At 31.4% G+C, this 24,877-nt stretch overlaps 2 protein-coding genes across 2 annotated transcripts; one reads left to right on the top strand and one right to left on the bottom strand.

Annotated features, from left to right (window-relative positions):
- Window positions 1-173: 173 nt before the first annotated feature.
- Window positions 174-23,307, top strand: LOC133176978 (exocyst complex component 7-like). Its single transcript, XM_061312048.1, has 22 exons — window positions 174-274; window positions 2,546-2,711; window positions 2,992-3,076; window positions 4,263-4,371; window positions 4,531-4,648; window positions 5,891-6,062; window positions 7,024-7,096; window positions 7,633-7,691; window positions 15,925-15,980; window positions 16,556-16,662; window positions 16,782-16,886; window positions 16,974-17,093; window positions 17,332-17,391; window positions 17,505-17,543; window positions 17,719-17,778; window positions 18,416-18,482; window positions 18,753-18,821; window positions 19,023-19,143; window positions 19,433-19,528; window positions 19,912-19,999; window positions 20,943-20,984; window positions 21,140-23,307. Exons 1-22 carry the CDS (start codon window positions 224-226, stop codon window positions 21,374-21,376), a joined length of 2,100 nt encoding a protein of 699 aa, XP_061168032.1. The 5' UTR covers window positions 174-223; the 3' UTR covers window positions 21,377-23,307.
- Window positions 11,478-13,810, bottom strand: LOC133176979 (uncharacterized). The gene is made up of 3 exons (XM_061312049.1): window positions 13,753-13,810; window positions 13,163-13,296; window positions 11,478-11,639 (listed from the first exon to the last, which is right to left on the bottom strand). The coding sequence occupies exons 1-3, from the start codon at window positions 13,805-13,807 to the stop codon at window positions 11,499-11,501; spliced, it is 330 nt and encodes a 109-aa protein (XP_061168033.1). The 5' UTR covers window positions 13,808-13,810; the 3' UTR covers window positions 11,478-11,498.
- Window positions 23,308-24,877: the final 1,570 nt, after the last annotated feature.

The following is a 24,877-nucleotide window of genomic DNA, read 5'->3' as shown; positions in this document are numbered from 1 at the left end:
AAAGAAAATACAAATAGAGTAAATTCTTTTAAAAATCTAATATTACATTTTAACATCATCACTATTAGGCCTATGATCAGTTACAATATTTTACGACAACATCGGAATATGTCATAATCAGACAAACGTTTTTCAAGGCATGATTTTAATGCTAGCTGAAAAATGAAGAAAATCAACATTGACTAATTATTGGGTGTAGAGGAAAATAAATAAATTTGACAGGATGAGTACGACAAGCATTCAGAAAGCAGATATTGACAATAAACTTGAAAGGGTTTGTATTATGATCTTAATGTAAATAACATTTGTTGACATTGACTGATATTCATTAAGGAAATAAAAAGGAAAGGATGAAATTTTTATTTTTATTTCTTTTTATTTTATACGAGATGGCTTTATTCTTTAATATGTTGACGGTGTGACCGTTAGGGCGAGCGCAGATAGCTATTCAGTTTTAATTAACATCCGTATCTTCAAACCGCACGTGACATTTGGTGCATCTAGACTCTGACGTCAAATTACCAAACCGAAGCCTGAACAGTACTAATTTTAATGAGGAATGTTTAATCTCCTGCAATATCCATTAAATCAATGTGATTTTATTTCTTGTAGTTTGTGGCAAGATGATATTCGTAAATCATTATGGGACCACAGGTTACTGCGGAAAAAATTAATTTGGATCAATGTGCAAAGTTCGAATTTTTTCTTTGCCCAGGCATTGTTTTAAGAGCTCTGAGTGACATTGGCGCTTTGCGCTGCTCATTGCGCTCACTATAAAATAGGATGTACAATGAGATCAATATAACTTTGTTTTAAAACAATGTTCTTGGAATAAAAACAAAAGTAATTGCATCTGTCAATTTGTAAATCTTTTATTCAAAATCATGGATCAAATATATTAGATTTATCATAAATATGCATACTGAACCACAAAAAGGTGCACTGAATTTGCAACTTCATCCTTAAAGGTGCTTAGACACAGATTTGAACTTAATATTTTCTCAAATTTTCTGTATAATATCACGACTTATATATTGCAATAGCATTTCACACAAAATATAATTAAAAACTTATTTTATCTGGAAATTATTGGAACTACCAATTCCGGGACGCGTTTGATTAACACATCTTTGCAGTTACACAAATTTTAACTTTATCCTTAATATTTAAGAAAAGAAGCGATTTTGTTATGTATTAATGAAAAATATTACATCTATAATCCAGAAAATTCAGAGTAGAAATGTTCGAAAGCAAAACCAACTCACCAGTATTTTCAGTCCGTGCTCTGTGATGTGTACAGAGTTTAACAAATTGAACACACCCGTGGAACGTAAACTGTTTTTGTAAACAGGGCACAAGCTCTGTTATTGTTAATGTTTACGATTCACCGAGTGTGTTCAATTGTTAAACTCTGCACACACCACTGAGCATGGACTTACAATACTGTGAGTGGGTTTTGCTTTCGAACATTTCTACTCTGAATTTTCTGGGTTATAGTTTTAATATTTTTTATTAATACACAACAAAATTGCCACTTTTCTTAAGTATTAAGAATAAAATAAAAATTTGTGAAAGCGCAAGGATGTGTAAATCCAACGCGTCCAGAAATTTGAAGTTTTAATAACTTCCAGATGAAATAAGATTTTTATTATATTTTAGTATGAAATGCTATAGCAACATATAAGTCATGAAATTATACAGAAAATTTTAGAAAATATTAACTTCAAATCTGTGTCCAAGCACCTTTAAAGAAAATTAACAATTAATATTACATTTAAATTTTCATTTAGAAAAAATAAATATTATTCCAGTAAGGAGCTCTTAAAACAAAACCTCTAAGTGTTAGAGAAGAAATATTTTAGACTTTGCTCATTGATCCAAATGATTTTTTTCCACAATTACCGTGAGACCCACAAGGCAATGCATATACTCCTCTGCTAACTATATTCTCACGATAAGAACAAAAGCTCCCCAAATAATAAACTCACCTTGATTGAATGGGTATTGCAGATATATAGTAGGTAAACATTTTTTGGTTAAAATTTGTACAATTTAGACTTCATTGTAAATGGTAATGCAACTAACATATGACGTCAGAATTTAGACCTTCCGAATGTCTCGAGCGATTTGAAGAGGTGGATCTAAGGTAAAACTAAATAGGTACATGCATGTATCAATTGATACGTATCTGTGGTCACCCTAACGGTCACACCTTCAATATATTATTTTTAAAAAAAAAAATGAGGAGGCAGGAGGCATTAGGATATGAATGATAATTATTTTCATTGTTAGGAAAATGTAAAATTTTCAGAATCTTATTATGTTAAACTTGATCACTTCCACATAATACATATACACTGACATTCTAAAAATTTGTTTTAAAGTAGTATCTGCTATAAGCTATATTTTTCCAGAGCAAATGTGTGAGGAATACCTGAGGTTGACTTTAGTAATATATCTTAAATAGATACTATGCACTGATAGAATATATAAAAAATTCTCATGTATTTTTTAAAATCTGCTTTGTTTTATTTTTTAATTGCAGGAGAAGAATAATTTGCTAAATTTGAAGGAAGCCTTAAATAAGAGCAACACCAACACTAACAACATGCTGACAATTCTGCAGAGCTTTGAAAACCGTCTCAGGAAACTGGAAAATACAGTAGAGCCTGTATATAATGAAACTGAAATGTTGAGAAGAAGACAAGAACGTATCCGTTTCCTTAAAAGATTAAATACAGTTTGCTTTAGCTCTACTGGTTGGAAATTTGTAATAAAATATATACTTCTAATAATACCATTTTCTTATGCATTGATAAATATTTTGCAACACTTTTATTGCAAAAATTGCTCATGTTAATAGCTCCCTGAATGTGTGACATACATGTATTCATTCTCTTTATATTTTTTGCTTTGTTAAGAATAGTGCCCTTTCCTATTAATTTTTTGTGCTTTTTTAAAGAGCCAGAATTTTCCTTACAAGGTTCCTAGATATAGAAAAGACTATGGTAACCCTTGACAATGTGCTGGGCTACTATCATGTTGCAAAAGAAGTTGAGGAATTCATAAAAGAAGGGTATATTTTCAAAATGCATGGATTTATTATTAGAACAAAAATGCATTTATTAACATTCATTGGATAACTGTTCCTAGCACCTTACATTTTTGTGATAAGCTGTTTATCTTAAGTGGTGCAGAGACATTTTTTGATAATCAGAGCTTGTTGATGTCAATCGGTCATCAAAGAATTTAGCATAATCTAAACTTCAACAGGAAAAGGAATAATCTAGTCACAAGGCCAAGCAGAAATCAATCAATTACTGGTCCTGGAGAAGTGCTGTTTATGTTCAGTGCACCCAGCATTACACACAAGACCTATGAATCACTGATACAAATTAACATTTTCTCCAGAAGAGGAATCAGACCTGGTGCAAATTATTTTCAGCATATTTACTCTAGAACTATCTGAATTTCCCAATGGCCAGCATGTCTGTACTGCTGAGACAGGTCTTTTTTCCCCCAAACAAATGCATATCCAATCACAAAACCTCATACAGAGGTTCTTCTTCTGGTTTCAAATAGTCAAACCTTGTTATCTTGAAATGGATGTTGCTAAGAAAAAACTTCAAGATATCCAATCATCTGAGATACTGATGTTAAAGTATGTTGAGTAAAGGTGGTCCAGACTATTATTTCCTATCTAGCTTGTAACACGATATTTGATTGGTTAGTAAGCCGGATGTAAATTTCCATACATCTGGCTTGAGCATGGGGTAAATAACATGACAATACAATGCGTTGTTTCTCTATCACAAAAAAACAAATCCCATGAGACAAGTACAAATTTGTAACCACTTGTCCCCATGGTAATAATGATTTAAAGAAAGAACACATTCATACCATGAATTATATCACGAATCAGTTTATTTTAAAAGGCATTCTAACTAGGCTGGGCTGTAATTTAGGACAGTAATGAACCAAAGTTTTACCGGTCAGTTTGGACAAATTGCAATGATATCAATTTAGCCTCATCAGATTTTAACTGATCTAGAATGCATTGAAAGTACTTTATTCTCACCCTGTCCAATAAGATTGAATATGAATCAAAGCAATCAGGTACAATGTAATTTATGTTTTTCTGGTGAATTTTTCGTAAGTAAATAAGTTTTAAAGAAAACAATGCTGAAGAATACTGATGTGAGATGGAAAAAAATTGTGGCTCATAGGCTTCTGATAAAAAAAATTCTGTTTTGCCTTTGCAGGCCTCACAATTGTGGATTAGAGAAGTATCTATCAATCATGGACAGATTAGTGCAGGCTCATAACTATTTCAACAAACATAACCCAACCAGCCTGGAGCTTACAGATGTGGTAAGATTTGCTCTGTTTCTCTTATGCTAATTACTCGGTTTTGCTTATATATAAGAATATAAGTAAGAAACATTCATTGATACTGATAAGAATATAGTAAACAATAATTGAGATTGTTAATCAATACTTAATCTGAGTTTTTAAGATAAACATTGTCAGATCCGTATGTATGATGATGGGAAGGAGGCTTTAGTGATTGAGTTCAGGAACCTGCTGGGCAGACATTGTAGGCCTGTACCTCCAGTCATGATCCTCGACATGATTTCAACAGATGAGGGTAAGTCACATGTGAGATCTGGAATTTGAACTCCATAGGAAACTTCATTGTCTCTTTTAGCTCACCTGAGCCAAAGCCCAAGTTAGCTTTTCTGATCAAATTTTTTTTTTCTGTCGTTGTTGTCGTTGTTATTGTCATTGTCATAAACTTTTCATATTTTCAAATTCTTCTCCAGAACCACTGGACCAGTTTCAACCAAACTCTCCACAAATCATCCTTGGGTGAAGTGGATTTAAATTTGTTCTAATGAAGGGCCACACCCTCTTTCAAGGGGAGATAATTAAAAATGAGTGAAATTTAAATGGCATCTTTCAAAAATCTTCTTCTCAAAAATCCTTTGCCCAGAAAATATGAAACTTATGTGAAAGCAGCTTTATATAGTGTATATTCAAGTTTGTTCAAATCATGACCCTTGGGGATAGGGTGGGGTCACATTAGGCAATCCAAGTTTTACCTGGGATAGGAAATAATCTTTAAAAATCTTCTTAAGAACAGCAAAGCCATGAATAGTCATATTATTATAGAGATGAATTTGTTCATATCACACCCCCCTCCCCAGGGGTTAGGGTGAGACCACTTACATATTTAAATTTTAAGTACTGAATTGATTATTGCTTATCTCTAACCAAAGTGCTCAGGTATACACTGTGGCCCATAGGACTCTTGTTTGAATTGATTAATGAAACATGTCAGCAAATCAATCTTTTATTTCTAAAAAAAAAAAAAAAAAGGGCATAAACCTATTTTTTTTAACCATGTTCTGCAGAGTAAAGTTTTGGCTTGTATTTGATCAATTTAGTTTGAACTCTATTACCATAAGAAGTATCATTGTCTTTTGGATGTACTTTAAACTAATTGAAATTCATTCTGATGAAAACTAGATCTTTGTTCCACTCCAAAGTTCTGATTGTGACTGTGCAAAAGAAAGCAACTGTCAAACTTTTGGAGTGGATCAAAGATCTGATATTAATTAGGTTGATGAAATTAAAAAGTAAAACCTGTTTGCAAGATTTTTAGAAATCAATTGTATGAGTGGTGTACTTTCCTGTCTTGTGAGTTTATGTTAAGTGGTTCATTTGGTCAAGTTTTAAGTAAAGTGTTATTCAAAGTCATACATCAAGATCCGACAGGATTTTGTTACTGTAAAGGGATTGAAATACTTTTTTCTCATTAAGATGTATATGTTTTCATTATTACTTCAATCACAGATCAATACTGAAATTGTACTTTTTTTATGTTCAGAGCTACAGGGATCAGATGATAAATCTGATATCCAGCTGGAGCATTTACCGGAGAAAATTCTGAATGAACTTGGCCTGATCTCCTCTTGGCTTTTCAATAACACTAAGAATACAGAGTATATGAAGGACTATACCAAAGCTAGATCATCCATGCTGATCAGATCTCTGCAAGGGTAAGGTATTGTGAAAAAAAAAAATGAGGAGCTCTCAAACTGGAAGAAAGATAGATAGGTTTGAGTCACCATTCATTATCAAAATTATCCATGTTAAATATGTCCAATGAAATTTATGAAAAAAATATTAGCTAAATTGCTAACAACTTAATCAACCTTAACAAGTCTATGGTAATTGATAGGTTAAACAAATAATTTTTTTTCTCCAGATGTACTGTAGATGTACCGGTACTTTTTTCAAAGTGGGATCAATTTACACTATATATAGGGAGTCACAAATTTTAAAGCAATTTGAGCTGCATTTTTGAGAATTTTATTTTGCTGTTAAAATGTGTTATTATGATAAATTTGTATGTAATTTAAACCTTTTTGATCAATGAGACAGAAATAAAGTATCAAATTGCTTCAGAATAAAGGATTCTGTACAATCAAATATATATAGTATTATATAAGAAATCAATATTGCACAGGACGACAATAATGTAATTTTGCTTCAATCAAAGCTTATAAATAGTTCTTCTATCGCAAATATAAGCAACAGAAATTTGTAAACATTCTTTTTTCCTGTCATTGAAATAGTTATTTACAATTTTGCAACAAAAATTTCTGACATCAAAGTTGCAGCTCATATTGCTTTAAGTAGAAATTTGTCACAGTTTACTTCGAAGTCAAGACATACAATGGCAATACAAGAAATCTGTTTTAATTTCTACCCATGGAATGAACAGAAATTTTGATTCCGTGGAATTATGACCTGTAGAAAAAAAATTACATTAACAGTATGTTAATTGAATGATATAAGATGAATCAATACATAATGTCATAATATATAGACATTCTACAGCCATGTTCAGTAATTTTTTTTTAAATTATCATGTACATGTATTATGAAGAAAGGAGATTTTATTACTCCCATTTTCTGTTGCATTTTGTTGAATGAAATGTCATTCTTTGTTTCCAGGTTAAAGGACCACCTGAAGACATCCACAGGCAGCAGTGTGTCACTGTTTACTATGGGAGGATCTCCTGCTCAGGTAAAATACATGTATACTCTCTGCTAGACTTATTTCAGTAAGACAGTGTCCTCTATAATTTCTATCCTCTGCAGCTTCTTTTAGTTGTATGGTAGAAAGGATTGTTACAATAGTTATTTGTAATCTGTAAGCTAGTCTTGTTTATTTGTGTTTAGTGATGCTGTTTACTGTGATGTTTCCCAGTTACAAGATAAAGCAGTTCCCAGAGGCTAGTGTTCTAAGGAAGTTTTGTATCTGTAATGAGCCTCCATGAATACTGAGAAAAACCCGTAATTCTTTCACATGTATAGCTTTATATTCATATCTGGTTTTCAAAAAAAGACAGTTTTCCAAAATTATTGATTTATTTGTCATTGAATTTACAAGGAGGGCACTGCAGTTCCTGTGACTTCATCCTACATACAATTAGCTATTTGGGTCATTCAGGTGGTATACCGGTACTACATATACACATGTAGTGAGTAAAAACTGTTTTTCAAAAGATGACATTTCAATATGTGGATATTCAAATATAAAAAGGATTTTTTTTATTGCAGGCTGGTAAGATGAAAGCTTCCAAAGATACACCAGGCAGAAAGAGCTACAGGAAAATGGCGTGAGTTTATACTTTGTCATTAAATCCTTAGGACAGTTAGCTGTGTTACTGTGTCTCTGCCCAATATAATATTGTATTGATCCAGGCATTTTGTATGGGTTTTTTTCCCCATAAAGCATAATTAAAATGTAGTTAAATTTTTGGTTGTGGATTGTTTGGCACATTTATGGAGCATTGCTATCAATTTTAAAACTTTACAACAGTATAGCTTTCTGAATAAGGATGAACTAGAAATGCCTATCAAGAACACATTACATGTAATTCAAAATTGGAAAAATTATATTTATAATCGAGACAACAAAATTCACAATACTTAAGAAAAAGTTTAACCTATTGTACTTAATGTACATCAGGAATATATTCATTTTGGTATCTTATTTTGGTGGACCTCATAAATAATTTTAATTTAATGGCACTATTACATTAATTTAGAGTACTGGTAGCTGTTAAAAAGCACTTCAGGTACTGGTATTGAGAACTATTCAATAAAAATTGTATACATTCAATATACATGTTAACCCCTTAGCTTTTTAAGTTTTCAGCTCTTTAAGCCAATTTTTTGCCTACTTCTGTCCAATTGAATCTTGCATTCCTCAAATGGCTTCTCAAAAAAAGGTTTTTATTTATACTGAGAATTTTTTTTCACACTGGTAAATTACCTTCATATTTTTAGATTATTGATACTAGTTTTGAAGGTCAACTTTGCCAATTTTGAACTCTCATTTGCTACACCAGTTCTAGAATTAAGAAGGCAGGTCATAAACATACAACCAACAGTAAACAATGGTTTTATTTACACATCCATGATTTATAGATTACATACCAAAATACTCTGGCTTGTTTTGAAAGTAAGCAAAATATGTTTGATACAAACATTATAAATAACATCTGAATTTCCATTGCATATTTAATTATATCTGACTAATGATATTCATTTTAATTGCTTGAAAGCTTTAAGAAATCATGACAAAACCAAAAACAGCAAAATTAATGCAAGCAGTTCTACTGTTTCTGAGTTCTATGTGGTTTTGATTTTTCATCAAAGGTTAACATGTATTGTTCTGTAAAGTTTACATCTTTTAATTTGCTTTTTACAAAAATAAAAGCTCTCCTGTAGCTTTATAATGGATCTGTAGTAGATTTTTTCTGAAATAAAGAAATATTTTAAATACTATTGATGAAGGAATGAATATTTATATTATATTCAATGCAATTATTTAGAATACAACTAGGTACTAAGTAGCATTTGTATTTATATTATTACATACGGAAGCCCAATAGTGCAAACCAAAAAAATAAGAAACAAGAAAACGAAATTATTATATAAAGAAAACGAAATTATTAAATAAAAAACGAAATTATTAAATAAAAAACGAAATTATTAAATAAAGAAAACGAAATTACTAAATAAAGAAACAAACGAAATTATTAAATAAAGAAAACGAAATTATTAATTAAAGAAAACGAAATTAATAAATAAAAGACAAACGAAATTATTAAATAAAGAAAACGAAATTATTAAGTAAAGAAAACGAAATTATTAAATAAAGAAAACGAAATTATTAAATAAAGAAAACGAAATTATTAAATAAAAGACAAACGAAATTATTAAATAAAGAAAACGAAATTATTAAAAAAAGAAAACGAAATTACTAAATAAAAAACTGAAACTGAAATACGGAATTTATAGATGTGCATGGTAAGGGCCTGAACCCATGAATCATTCCATAAAGCGCATGTGTTATAAAGCATCACTCAATAATTCTATAGACCTGATTTTGTTTCGACATTGAAACAAGTGTGGGGGAAATGAAAAAAAAAACTTAGATAAATGTCAAATTGACAAACGTAGGAAAACATTATGTGCTCACAGCCTATAATTCGCATTTGTAAAGTAAATGATTAATAACTGTTCAATTTTGTTTACGGGAATTTGATGCTGTGTCGCATCCCCACAACGTCAAAGTTTGAGCCTGTAAGCCTGGACGTAGCGAGGATGGCTGTTTCTGCTTACATAAAATTAATGACATTCCAAAAGAGCTCATGAATCGCTGAAAGGTCAAGGCCTTGCGTATCGTATCGCTGAATTCCCCCCGAACTAAACCTAGTGCCCTATCTGTGTACCCATAAATCTTAGGTTGTTAAAACAATAAAGAGAATGATTTGAATACTTGTTGGATTTGTTATGCAAGTGTGTGCATTGTTTATTCACAACTATCACTGACTTATGAATACAGATTTAGAATTTGTCATTTAGAATATGTGAGAACAAATAGTTAGTGCATCACTTCTAATTATGCTTTGATAAATGACCAAGAAATCACAGGCGCTCCCCATGTAATTCTGTAAATGACGAATGATAAGTATATATATATATATATATATATATATATATATATATATATATATATATATATATATATATATATATATATATATAGGTGTACCCCTCAATACTATAAAATCAACCTTGTTGATTTTATAGTATTGAGGGGTAGACCTATATATATATATATACTTATCATTCGTCATTTACAGAATTACATGGGGAGCGCCTGTGCAAGAAATTAGAGGTGTTTTGCTTAATTTTTAACAAAGTAAGCAATCATTAAAATCTACTCATTGTAAAAACTTTGTCTTGTTTAATTTTTGCACTTGCTCTCTTTAAACAATAATTTATAATGGGTTCCGATCGGTAACGTATCATTTTACAGCATTTTTTGTACTGTGCTATAATTGAAAAAAAAGATGTATAACCATGGGAATTTCCTAAATGTTATAAGGCTCAGCAGTTGTAAACAACGGAATCTTAACAGACATGTATATCTTAAATATTTGTGCAATTTATTAGCATAATCTCTTTGATGTTTCATGTCCAGATTCATTGTTTGCTAATAATAAGACCTTCTGAGTTGAGGGTTTAAGAAAGCTAATACTAACATAAACTTGTCATCACTGGCCAATTCATCAGACTGGTCAAATTAAGTTCACATTAATCATGTTAATGTAAGATAAAAACATAGATCTAAGCATATTGGATAACCAAAGGTAAAATTCTCCCCTATTCATCTATTATGATTGTCTACTCCAACTGGTTATGTTATCGATGCGGGAATAGCTGAGTGTAAATGGAAATATCACACTTGTTTTAATGTCGAAACAAAATCAGGTCATAGAACACGTGCGCTTTATGGAATGATTCATGGGTTCAGGCCCTTACCATGCACATCTATAAATTCCGTATTTTAGTTTCAGTTTTTTATTTAATAATTTCGTTTTCTTTATTTAATAATTTCGTTTTCTTAATTTAATAATTTCGTTTTCTTTATTTAATAATTTCGTTTGCTTTTTATTTAATAATTTCGTTTTCTTTATTTCATAATTTCGTTTTTCTTTATTTAATAATTTCGTTTTCTTAATTTAATAATTTCGTTTTCTTTATTTAATAATTTCGTTTGCTTTTTATTTAATAATTTCGTTTTCTTTATTTCATAATTTCGTTTTTCTTTATTTAATAATTTCGTTTTCTTTATTTAATAATTTCGTTTTTGTTTATTTATTTTTGGTTTGCACTATTGGGCTTCCGTAATTACATGATCACTATATCATTATAAAGTTGTACCTGTCTTTATCATTCAACAAAATTATGTCCAAAAATGAGGTAGGTTTGAAGAGATCAAAATTTTCCTAATCTTTATAAAGTTACTGATATTTTGTATAGGAAATATTTGCCTCATTATGTATATTATTCTTAAAAGATATTCCTACCATTATTTATGTTGGGCATAAAGACTGATAATAAAGTGATTAAGGAACTCTTTGGTAAACATCAATAGCATAGCTTCCACCACAGACCAATAGACGGTTCCCTTCACATGCCATTGTGCATGCTGTACTCGGAGTTATAGGAAAAATCAACTGGTTCCCACAGAAACATTCCTTGCTATACTGAAATAACAATATTGTATATATGTATTTTGAGCTTCTTGATTTCAAATAAATGATGGAAGCTTTAAATTTTGATTAGTTCAACTACTAGTACATCATATCAAGCTCTGCCTGGAGTCCGCTTACGTTAGCTCTCTCCTACTCATGGTTGTTTGATCACATAAATACATTCAATGATATACAATAAATATTACTTAAGGTCAAGATCTAGTAAATGAAAAGAGCCTACAGATTTCTCAAACTTGAGAAATAAATTCCTTTTATGATGCTTTATAACTATAGCTCGGTCAAATAAGGTGTATCGGGGCATAATTTGCAAGAAAACAAGACGAAAAACCATCTTGTAAACTGTCATTTTCAATGAAAAATTATGAAAGCCAGTCACGAATATGGGAGTTTTTTCCATATCAGACGAAGGAAATGTATTCAGTTTGCCTACAGTCTCTCAGAAAACGGTAATTTGTATGTTCTTAGCCTCTTCTTTAAAATAATGTAAAATTGAATATAGGTATCGGGATTACTTTTCACATGATTTCAAATTGAATGCCATGAAAATACTTTATTTTCTACATAATTCTATTGGAGCTGTAGAATACGGGAAAAGGAAAGTTTAAATTGATTATGACGTCATAATGGATCTAGCACTGAAAAGACGGTCTAAAGTCATTTACTAGATCTTGACCTTTAACTGCGATTAGATATTGAAAGGTCGCATCAAAGGTCATTTTCTGACTATGCTTTACCCGCATTGGTCTATACTTTAATGAGCTACGAAATATTCTGTTCTCATTCAACCATGTCCAGAATAGGAGAGGGTCATACATTTTGACTGTGGTTTGCGACAATGCTACTAGTATTTCAGACGAACTTGTGCATTGGTAAACGGGTTTATTGTGTTTGCTTGCCTGTAAACAATTTTGAAGTGCTACTTCAATAGCTTTTGTCTGATTAGGAAACCAAGTAAAAATGTAGATTACATGAAGTTTATAATTTGTTTAATAATTTTTATTTTTTGTGATAAATGAAAGGTGTTGCTGCTATTACTAGAAATAGAATACTAAGTACTTAGTATGCTTAGTATGTATAAAGAATATTTCAAATTGCTACATCATTTGTCAAGGTGGAATAAAACCTCATACAAGTTTAGACTATACTGAGATTATTCATGTATCATTTTTTGAATTTAATGAACTGTGATTTTTTTTTCTGTCATATAATTTTAAAATATTTGATAATACTTTGTACCAGGGTACTTCAAAATTCAAAATTTTTACTTCAAATAGAAACTAAAGAAAAAGATATTACAGTTTTCCTTAAATACTTTAAGTTCAAACATGTAAAGTTACAGATTCACAAAACAATACTGTTTTTTTTTTTTTTTTTTTTTTTTTTAAATAATAGTTTGAAAATAAAATTCCTTGTGTCAATAACATAAATTTGATCCTTCTATAAATGCAGTTTCTTTAATGCATATTTGATGATTTTCATTTTCATATTATATCAGTTGTACATTTTGACTGTACCTGAACCCCAAAATATGTATAACCTTGGCAGAATTGCTCACAGTGCCAAGGACTGTTTAGTTTTAACACTCCTGCCTTGGCTCTCAGAAGTCGTCCTGGAATTTCTTTCATACAACCAAGTCGAATATAGTGTGCTACAATGTAATTATAAGTGAACTCTAAAACTGTAAAATAGTTAACTCTCAAAAATAGCAGAAACAACAAATAGACATGTATATGTATATGTACCATTGACTTAACTAAACATGTAGAAAGTGTTTTCAGATGGAAAGGTGGGGGGGGGGGGGGGGGGTTACATGCAGTAAGTTTGAAAGAACTGAAGTTTTATCTCTGATTCATCATAAAAACATTAAATACAATTATTGTTATTTTTGAGATCAATGGAATGATTGTTAAAGTAATGTTTAATACATATGCATGTATATACTTATTTCAAATTGAATATAAGTTTACATGGATAAACAAAGGATGGGTTATCCTTTTTCATTCAAATGTTAATATGCATTTCAAAAAATGTTCATTGAATGCAAGAACTTTTATAGAAAGAAAGGATGAAATATTAAGGTGAGAAAGCATGCATTAAGTATTACCTGAATGAACACTGGATAGAATTAGTGTAAAGCAGGAAAGAAGAATCACCAACATTGTCACTTTTTTCCTTGATATTAGTTGTATATTTTTTGGTATTTTTATATATTTTCAATCCATTGCGTGTGTGTGTACAAAAGTTGTATCAGATATAAAAGGATCAAGTAACAGTATAATTGTCAAATCACGTGGATACCAGTTTGAATGAATGAAGCCTATGTTACCAAAACATAAACACGTTACCAGGTTGTTGAAATGAAAACAATAGGTTTTGAAATGGAATAAGATGATAAACCATGAAAAGACAATGTCGATTATGGTGGTCATTTGCTGCATTGAAAAAGAATTACATGTAGTTCAGTTTTGGTCATAAAAAATAATAAAAAATTTTCAGCAAAAATAGGTGTGTTGACAGTGGTCAAATCATAGATAAAAAGAAAACTTTAAGATACATTTTAAGCTCTTCTGAGCCAATGGTTGAAAGAGCTAATCCTATTGCCAGTTTGCTGTGCATCAACTTTTTGGAATATGGGCCACATCTCAAACACCCCTTAACCAATTTTTAAATTTGTCTCAGAGTATCCATGGCCCAAGGGCTTTCATTTGTACTAAAAATAGGGATGTGACCTTTGAACAAGGGGAGATAATTAGGGAAATAAAAACAAAATTAGTGGTTACTAAAAAATCTTCTCATCAAGAGCCACTGGGCAGATTATCACCAAACTTATGCATCACTCTGGGGCTAGGGTGCGGTCTGAAGGTTACTTCAAAGTTGACCTAAAATTATGTTTTCGTTAAAATTTTAAATATTTTGCTTACTATAAGAACTAGGACCTCATGTAATTGACTCAAAAGTAGGTCACAGTGACCTACTTTTTGAAATTTGCAGGTATTTATTGTCAAATTGATGAATATCTTTGACACTTTAAAGCCTATGATCATTAAAATTTGTCCATTTATGCATCATGAGACTGTGAAGTGTGTCAACCAAAAAGTAGGTCACCATGACCTTTTTTTCTGAATTTGATGTCTAATCATTTTCTGATCAGTTCATCATTTCAGTTACTGAGAGGATTAGAATCATCAAACTTTGTAGTTGATACATCTTAGGGCCTTGAAACATATTTATGAAAAAGTAGGTCAAAGTGACCTACTTTATGAAATGTACAGGTATTTTTTGTATAATTGTTTTAAGATGCATATTTTTGACACTGTGAAACCTAGGATCATCAAACCTTGTCAGTTAATGCATCTTAAAAGACCTCAGAATATATCAATCAAAAAGTATGTAACAGTGACCTACTTTCCAAATTTTAAGGCTATATATCAAATATTTCAAATACTAAGTGGCTTAGAATCATCAAACTTTGTCAGTTGTTGTATCTTGAGTCCTCTGAGTGTGTCAATCAAAAAGTAGGACACTGTGACCTACTTTTTGGAATTTTACAACTATGTCTAAATATTTTTGATAGTAAGAGGCTTAGAATCATTAAACTTTGTCAGTTGATGCATCTTGGGTTCTTGAGTGTTTCAACCAAGAAGTAAGTCACTGTGACTTATTTTTTGAATTTCATACTTTTAAGAGGCTTAAAATCATCAAATTTTATCAGTTAATGCATCTTAGTTCAATGAAGTGTGTCAACTGAAAAGTAGGTCACAGTGATTTCATAGTTGTTTCTCAATATTTAGGATATCAAGAGGCTCACAATCATCAAACTTTCTTAGTTAACTCACATTGGTCTATAGACTGAGTCAACCAAAAAGTATGTCACATTGACTTGCTTTTTGGAATTTCATGGCTATATCTGAATATTTCAGAAAATAAGAGGCTTAGAATCATCCAACTTTGTCAGTTCGTGTATCTTGGGTTCTCATAGTGTGTTAACCAAAAAGTGGGTCACGGTGACCTCATTTTGGAATTTGAAGGCTTTGATATTTAGGATACTAAGAGGCTTAGAATATAAGTGGTTTGGCTGTACAATGTATCAGAAGACTGATTCTAGGCCCTTGAGCCACTTGTTTTTATAATTATGTTTTAATATCTCCTGTCTTAACATTTTTGATTCCAACATTCTTAAAGGTAAATTTTAATCTTTCAGCTGATTTTACCATCGAAAATAAATCTTAAAAGTCTATCAACTTGTTTCATTAAAAATTATTTTTTCAACATTTAGCCATTCCTTTAAAAGAAGGGCAGCCACAGCACTAATGCAGTCTCCGTTTGATCCCGGTAAGTGATTTTCTTTTGAATAAATTAATGTTGATATTTAACTTACATTTACAAGCACTTTGATTAAATTTAGATGTTCAAAATTTATGAGATCTTGAAGATATTACTTCTTGTTAGGTCATATGAGTCACTCAGGTGACCTGTTGCAATTGGTCCTTGTCTGTCACCCATCGTCCATTAGCAATTGAATATTTTTAACTTCTTGAATACTGCCTTCCTAATTTCCATCAAAGTTGATATGAAGCATATTAGATATAAGATGAACACAAATTGCTATTTTTATAATTATTGTACACCTGGGACTCAAGGGGCTTGGTAAAATCTGCTGAAAGTAACCAAATTTTCAAATATCTTTTCTACTCATGCAATCTTGAAAATAAACTGAATGCATGGTTAGAGAGAGCTTAAGACCCTCTACAAAATTTTGTTTTTCATGACCCCCAGGGCATTTAGCAGGTACATTGTTCAAGATTCCCACACTTGCATTTACCTACTATATAAAAATAGAATTAGAAATTTACGACATCCTTAAGATGATACTTCCACTTTGTAATAAACCTCTTTGTTCATTAAAGGACACAGGAGACAGGGTTCACACACTGATATCCCAAAGGAGGAAAATCTGGAGGTGGAAGTGGACATTTACATCACAGAGTTATCTGCTCTTCTTAAGCTCATTCAGGTACACTGGGACCAAGTTGGTTGAATATCAGAAAGTTTTCAGTAATGACATAAAACTATTTTAGTGAATCTGCTAGCTATGACCTGATTTCTGTTCTATGACCTGATTATTTATTTCAGAGTGAGGCTCAGTTGATGTCAGGTATCATTGCAGACAAGCACCACAGACAAGTGTTTGATAACATTATACAGGAAGGCCTGGATGCTGTTGTCAAAAATGGAGAAGTAAACTTTTCTTCTGGTTGCTCACCTTAAAAAATTTATCAGTGTATATAATTACTTGTTACAAGATGAAATAATATTGTTTTTCAGTTGTTAGCAAAGAATGCAAAGAAAAGTATAGAAAAACATGACTTCATCAATGTTCTGTCTGTATTCCCTGTGGTTCGACATTTGAGGTCCATCAAACCAGAATTTGATCTCACTCTAGAGGTAATGGCTACTCTCTGATATTGCTAATATAAATTATACTTAGTTATACTGTAGACACCTGATGGAAAGTTAGAACACCAGGCCATGTTAGGAGAATATCCTACATATAAATGATACAGGATTCCAAGATACCCACCCCTAACCCAAAGAAAATAATGAATTCATATTAAAGATTATACATGAATATGCTTTAAAAATGATGCATGGACATACTTTAATAAATGATTTCAATTTGCAGGGATGTGCCACACCCACCAGAGCTAAACTGACTTCTTTGCTATCCACTTTAGGCAGTACGGTAAGTTTTTATTATCGTCGGTGATGGGACATTACAGCTGTTTGATGAATGTTCTGATCATTTCTTGTTAAATGTACAGCTCAATGTACAGCTGTTTGTGTATCATTTTGTAGGGTGCAAAAGCTTTAGAAGAATTTGCTGTTAGCATCAAGGTTTGTTCTTTAAATATACATTAAGAAAATATACATGAATTCACATCAAAATATTTAGTTTGATCCATGATTGGAAAAAAAAAAACTATTTATTTGAAGTGTCCAAGTTTCAATGCATAATCCAAAATATATATGTGAAGTACAGTTATGTAGTATAATTTGTTTTCTTAAACAGACTGACCCAGAGAAGGCATCAATGCCTAAAGATGGAACAGTGCATGAATTAACAAATAGGGTAAAAATAAGAAATATTCATCTTTGAAAAAAGAATTTTTTTTTATTTGAATGATTTTTAGATTTTCATATCATATGACTGATCTTTGATATATCAAAGATATTGGTAAACATGTTTGTGTTAAAGATATCATATAATTAAACATCATATACAAGTTAAATATATCAGTAAGCTTGATTTCAGAAGTAGAAAGTCAAAGAAAATAAAAAATAAACCTCTGGTACTTCACCAGAGTACACCTGATAGACCAGACGCAATTCATAGCGCTCCGGATTTCTTTCTTCACAACTGTTTATAAACTTCAAATTAAACATGTAACACTGTAAATATTTAGTGTTTGGTAGTTTAGTAGTAGTGCTAGTTGTTTTTATTTCTCTGTTTCCTTTGTTTTTATGATTTCTTATCTTTTTTCTTTGTCCTGAGGAAGGGACAGGTCGTCCCGAAAATTTTACAATTTTTATTGTTCGTGTCATTGGTCATTTTTAGTGCTTTATATATATATATATATATATATATATATATATATATATATATATATCTATCTATCTATATATATATATATATATATATATATATATATATATATATATATATATATACTTGAAATATCAAAGATATAGCTATTCTTCTGTTTCAGACCATCATATTCCTTGAACCACTCCTAGATTATGCGGATACTGCGGGGGCTATGTTACTCCTTCATGGTGTGTATTATTTACCGTGGTTAATTAGAATTTGTTGAATGAAAAATGTTCATAGTGTGAAAACCTTTTATCCAGAAATATTATGAGATTTAATCCAGTTATAAAAAGTATGGCTATCTTAAGTAGACTGTATGTAGATTGCTTTAAAAAGTACATTTAAAGTTCATATTGCAAGTGTCTGCATTCATGTTTTTACTAAAAAATGTCAAAGGAAAGAGTAAAGCTAATACAACTTTGAATATTATGGTCCATTTTATTTTTTTCCCCCAGGAGAACAAGCAGCTCCTTCAGAAGCTGTTGATGCTAAAAAGAGTAAACTTAAACTTGCAGACTATATCAGTAAGTATTATTTTTAGTCTCAGAAAGAGAGTCGGAGAGAGAGAGAGAGGTTGCTGCACTATTGTGAGAATTTCCAATGCACATTTGTTTGATGAAATATTACTGAGAGAAGGGGGACAGAGAGAGGAAGATGCACATTATCTTTACATGCATGTATCTAAACACCTTTAATGCACTTCATTTGAATTTCTTATTTTGAAGCAAAAACCCTCTCAGCTCTGGGTCTGAACTTGAGCAATAAAGCAGAGACTTACAGTGACCCAACCCTGAGACCAGTCTTCATGCTGAATAATTATCACTATATACTGAAGTCACTCAAAAGGTGAGTTGAGTAGAGTAAGTCTTATTATGTATGCATCAAGATTCCTTAGATTTTAAACCAAGCTTTTTCATTCATAAAGTTTTTGCTATAGATCTGTTGAAAAGTACTGATGTTTAGATATTTTGATATTCTAAATAATTTCTCAAAATTGAAAGCTTGAAAAAAATCACCTGAATTTATTGACATTTCTGACATTGCATTCAAAATACAAGTTGAAATGTATTCAAAAATTTGCTATTTTGTACTGAAGTATTGAATATTATGTTTCAAGTATGCATGTTTCATTTAGATCTGGTTTATTGGATCTTATTCATACGTGGAATAAAGATGTGGGACAATTTTATGAGGACAGAATCAATGAACAAAAGAAATCATATTCTGAAAGGTTTGATTCTTTTGATTCCAAGTCACCATGAATCCTTGTACTATAATTTCAATCATGCAAATAAGTTGCAGGGGGTACAAATGTATTCTGTTTCTCTATTTATTAGTTAATTGTTGCATGCAGCATTTGGGGGGGGGGGGGGACGGTTGAGGTAATCCGTTATCATTTTTTTTCTGTTATCTGAAAGACCTAAAGTAAGAGTGTTAGGTTAGGAAACATGAATAGTTAATTTGCATAAGAAAGAATCTGGTCCTGTCAGGACAGCCATTGTATGTTTTATGAGGAAAAAAACAGCTTTAATTACAGTGAACTAGTATTACAGAATTAGCAGGAAGTATGTGAATCATGTTATGTGTACACCAAGATGCCTGTTTTTCTTTCAGTTGGAGTAGAGTGATGCATTATATCACTGAGGTCAATGAACCAATATCTCAGCAAAGAATACAAGCCATGGAGTCCAGCAAAGAAAGGGTCGGTTAATTATCTAATTTAAAAAAAATGTAATGACCATTTTCAACATACAAAAATTTAGATACACTCTAAGTTGATTTGTTTTTCAATTTACTGGTAATATTATCTTTACTCAGGATAGTGTGTGACTTAAATAAATTATTGGCAATTCAAAACTCCTACAAAATTTCTTGCAATTTTGAAAATGACAGGGCTTTGAGATCCCTGTGAGTATACTTGGACTGACTTATCAAGTCTAGCCATATAGTACTTAAGTGGTTATACAGTGTACTGAAATCTGAATTTATGAAGTTTCTTAGTAGTTTTATTCTATATTAAGACATGACTATTTCTGTATGTATCTATAGCCTATACAAGAGAAAGTACATATCTTTTATATATTTATAATAACCTGTACATGATTTTCAATAGCCAACTTTATATAAAGTGTTATGGTCAATATATTCAACCACAGAATTATTGTTGTAGTCAATGTGTATAAAATACTGTGTTCGTTAATAATGTATATACACTTACTTTAATTAGATCAAATTCATATGCAGAACTACATCAACTAAAAATTTATTTACGTTCATAAAGATAGAAACAATTTTTAATTTAAATTTGAAGAACTTAAATTATTGCTTATATAACCCAACTTTCTTCTGTCAAAAATAGAAAAAATGTCTGGTATGTATAACACCTGTGTCTAAACATACATGTACATGTCTGGAAAATGCAACTGTACATCAACTTTTTAAACTTACATTTGTTTATAAAGCAGGTATGTTTCAGGTACATTTACATTTCACTACTTTTGACACCATTTAATCAAATAATTCTATAAAAAAAAATTTAAGATGAATTAGCTCAATAGGGTATGGGGAAAAAACTGATAAATGCATTCTTAATGATGTAAGTCAGACAGACTTATTCTAATCAAAATATTTATTTTTACTTTTAGTTGAAAGACAAGGAAAAGCAAAACATCAAAGACAAATTTTCTGTGAGTATATGTATGCATACAAGTATAACTGAAAAAGAAAGTAAAGTTTGTGCCTTCTTTCAAGTGTAATGCTAAATATATTTGCATTTCTTGTCCTTGTTTTTTGCCTCTATACCTAGCAGTTCATTTTATTTTTTTTATTTTAAAATTTCTAGGGTTTCAACAAAGAATTGGAGGACATTCTACGAAGTCAGAAAGGATATGCCATTCCAGATCCAGAATTACGTGAACAAATGAAGAAAGACAACAAAGACTTTATCATTCCTTCTTACAGAATGTTCCTGGATAAATATAAAAGACTAAACTTTACTAAAAACCCCACTAAGTACATTAAATACTCCGTACAGGACGTGGCAGAGGTGGTGGATAAACTGTTTGATATGTCTGCTTAATTCTTCTTTCAATTGTAATTCGACATATGTAACAATTTGTTTTTCTTTGAGCACTTGTGATAATATGAATACTAAGCATGTACAGGTCTCCGTTTACATTTACTCATGTATTGCAGATGAGAAGTGAGTAAAATGAAAATAACATATATACCCGGTAAACAAAAAATGCAACTAAGAAAAAGACATGCTCTTTATTTTATCAAGATCTTAAAAATATTATTGTTAAAAAATACAAACTTTAGAAAAATTGGATATCGCGCAATGAAAAATGTAAAATAACTTTTGGTCTTCATATTATTGATAAATAAAACTGTTAACACAATGCAACACTCTGAAGCAACTCGTTGATAAGAAGGGGCAGATGTGTTAAAAAACTATAATGTGTTACAAAATATATGATTTTAAGGATAGCCTCCGTTGAGAATTAAGTTCATTGAACTCTGCTTAAACAATTACTTTAAACACAATAGAGTGCCATCAGGACATCTGTTTTTTAGCTCACCTCGACAAAGTCAAGATGAGCTTATGCTATACCGGCGGCGTTGGCGTCCCGGTTAAAGTTTTAGGAGCAAGTCCATTCCCAAGTAACTATAAGCCCCACCTGGACCAAACTTGCATGGATGATGCATCTAGGGATGAACACTACCACACTTGCTTTGGATGCTGGATCTGACCTAGATTTTCCAGATGAGTGACCAGGTTAAAGTTTTTTGGAGCAGGTCCATACCTAAGTAACTATAAGCCCTACCTGGACCAAACTTGCATGGATGATGCATCTAGGGATGGACACTACCACACTTGCTTCGGATGCTGGATCTGACTTAGATTTTCCAGATGAGTGACCAGGTTAAAGTTTTTGGAGCAGGTCCATTCCCAAGTAACTTTTAGCCCTACCTTGACCAAACTTGCATGAATGATGCATCTAGGGATGGACACTACCACACTTGCTACAGATGCTGGATTTGACCTAGATTGTCCAGATGAGTGACCAGGTTAAAGTTTTTGGAGCAGGTCCATTCCGAAGTAAATATTAGCCCGACCTTGAACAAACTTGCATGGATGATGCATCTAAGAATGGACACTACCACACTTGCTTCGGATGCTGGATCTGACTTAGATTTTCTAGATGAGTGACCAGGTTAAAGTTTTTGGAGCAGGTCTATTCCCAAGTAACTATTAGCTCTACCTTGAACAAACGTGCATGGATGATGCATCTAGGGATGAACACTACCACACTTGCTTTGGATGCTGGATCTGACCTAGATTTTCCAGATGAGTGACCAGGTTAAAGTTTTTTGGAGCAGGTCCATACCTAAGTAACTATAAGCCCTACCTGGACCAAACTTGCATGGATGATACATATTGGGATGTACGCTGATCAACCTGCTTCGGATGATGGATTCGACCTAGATTTTGCACATGAGTGAATTTTAGCCATAATTTAACCAAACTAGCATGGATGATTTAGCTAGGGATGGTCACTTCCAGACTTGCTTTGGATTCTGAATCTGACCCACATTTTCCAGATGAGTGATCAGGATAATTTTTTTGGAGTAGCTGTATAACATTATGGCCTGTTATGATTAAATTTGCATAGATGGTGCATCTAAGGATGAAAACTTCCAGACTTACTTTGGATGTTGGTGGAACTGACCAAAATTTTCTTGATTAATAAACAGGATAAACTTTTTTGAACAGGTCTATTTCCAAGTAACTATAATGTTGTACTTAAACCAAACTTGCATGGATATTGATCTTGGGATGTACACTAAAAAAAAAAAAAGAATATGCTGTGAAATTTGCCTTACTTAAAGATACATGTAATATTCGTCGAGGTGAGCTTCGTAATCGTTAATTACCTATGTTTGTCTTGTGCAATATTTTATAGAATTTTTTAAAATTATCTTAATTAAAAGAAGTATGAAATTTAAGCTATAGTTCTGTTTTATTCATTTAAAAAATGGTAAACTTTTATACAATGTACATGTACATTCTGTTTTGTTTGATGGCTGTAAGCTACAGACAGAGAGAGCTTCAGGAAAATAGCATGAGTCTTTTAAAAGTATAGTTTATTCAAGCATTGCTGGAATTTGGCCATCAGATCCTAAAAGAAGTTTGTTGTTACCAATCATATAACACGAAGTGAACCAGACACTTCGTGTGTGTACTTTCTTAGCATGATCAAAATGTAGCCAAGTTCTTTGATGTGGACTATACAGCACTTTTGTGGATCATTGCTATCAATATTGAAGCTGCATAACAATATAAGCTGTACAAATGATGAGAAACTAGAAATGCCTATCAAGTATGCATATACTAAAGATTCAAGAATTTTTAATTATTAAAAAAAAATGATCTTGATGTGTGTAGCATATGAAAATTTCACAATCATTCAGAAAAAAAGTTTCTAATATATACATAGTACTGATAATTGCAGTATATGTATCAATCTTCATCAAAGATTCTAATTTTATTTTACTATTACACCCCTTTAGCTTGAAGATTGGTAACTTCGGGTACTAGTATTGAGAACTTTATGTTTCCAAAATCTTTTAAAAAGTGGTATGGTTAACATGTTATTGAATGTATACCAATTTTATGTTAACCATACCACTTTTTAAAACTCTCAAATGGTCATGAAACATGGATAATGGAGATATGTAAGTACAGAATGAAAACCTCAGCAGCAGGCAAATTAAAAATATTGCATTTCTATGGGTAAAGAAGACAATACATGTGACAGTTACTGACAGCAATGGAAAGGAAGATAAACAAACAAACAAACAAAAAAAAAAAAAAAAAAAGGACAACAACTCTGCTGAAAGTAGATCAATTCACTTATAATATGATCAATAGAGCCCCACCCTAACACAAGAACCCCTGACCCTGGAGCCATGAATTTCACAATTTTGGTTTTGTAGCCATACTAACAGGTTGAATGCTTGATATGTTTATATAAAGAAGATTTTTGAAAATTGCAATGATTAAGGTTTTAGTCTCATGTTTTAGGTCCCTAAAGGAGTAGAATTGTGTTAACCTGTTATAAATTCTGTGCATTGTGAAATGGTGTTCTGCTTTCGATCACCTAGTGATTTAAATTGAAGAGAGAGAGAGATTGTTAATATTGCCAAACATCATTTCAGTTAATATCAGTACTCTGTTTTCATGAGATCCATAAAGGCCAAAAAAAAGGATACCCAGTTATTTTATGCAAAGAAACCAGTCATACCACTTTCATGTTTATTTCTCTGTAGATTCCTGGCTCCAGGATCATGAAGCAGTTTTAATTTTTGGTCAAAAATCAATGTTTATAAAATGATTTATTATAAACTGATACTCGAAAACTAAAGGACATGAGCGAACAAGCTGTGCAAAATGCCTATAGCTTCAGATATATATTTATAAATCATATTCAGTCTGTGAATTTGGCATTTAGAGTTAAGCTCTCATTATTGAAAGTTACGAAATTATGATAAACAAAACTTTTCTGAGGAAAATTTT

Source organism: Saccostrea echinata, unplaced genomic scaffold, assembly GCF_033153115.1.
Source record: "Saccostrea echinata isolate AGI-Se365-2 ecotype Australia unplaced genomic scaffold, CSIRO_AGI_Sech_v1 ptg000086l, whole genome shotgun sequence".
Taxonomy (NCBI): domain Eukaryota; kingdom Metazoa; phylum Mollusca; class Bivalvia; order Ostreida; family Ostreidae; genus Saccostrea; species Saccostrea echinata.
The sequence above is the reverse complement of the archived record's forward strand: the minus strand, read 5'-3'. Positions and strand labels throughout refer to the sequence as shown.

Excerpts from the sequence above, each read along its gene's own strand:
- LOC133176978 (XM_061312048.1), top strand. The coding sequence starts at position 224 with ATGAGTACGACAAGCATTCAGAAAGCAGATATTGACAATAAACTTGAA. Across the intron at positions 7,097-7,632 it reads TGGGAGGATCTCCTGCTCAG|GCTGGTAAGATGAAAGCTTC; the intron begins GTAAAATACATG and ends TTTTTATTGCAG. Across the intron at positions 17,392-17,504 it reads TATCCACTTTAGGCAGTACG|GGTGCAAAAGCTTTAGAAGA; the intron begins GTAAGTTTTTAT and ends ATCATTTTGTAG.
- LOC133176979 (XM_061312049.1), bottom strand. The coding sequence starts at position 13,807 with ATGTTGGTGATTCTTCTTTCCTGCTTTACACTAATTCTATCCAGTGTT. Across the intron at positions 13,297-13,752 it reads TCTATCCAGTGTTCATTCAG|CACACTATATTCGACTTGGT; the intron begins GTAATACTTAAT and ends ATTACATTGTAG. Across the intron at positions 11,640-13,162 it reads ATACATATTTTGGGGTTCAG|TATAGCAAGGAATGTTTCTG; the intron begins GTACAGTCAAAA and ends TTGTTATTTCAG.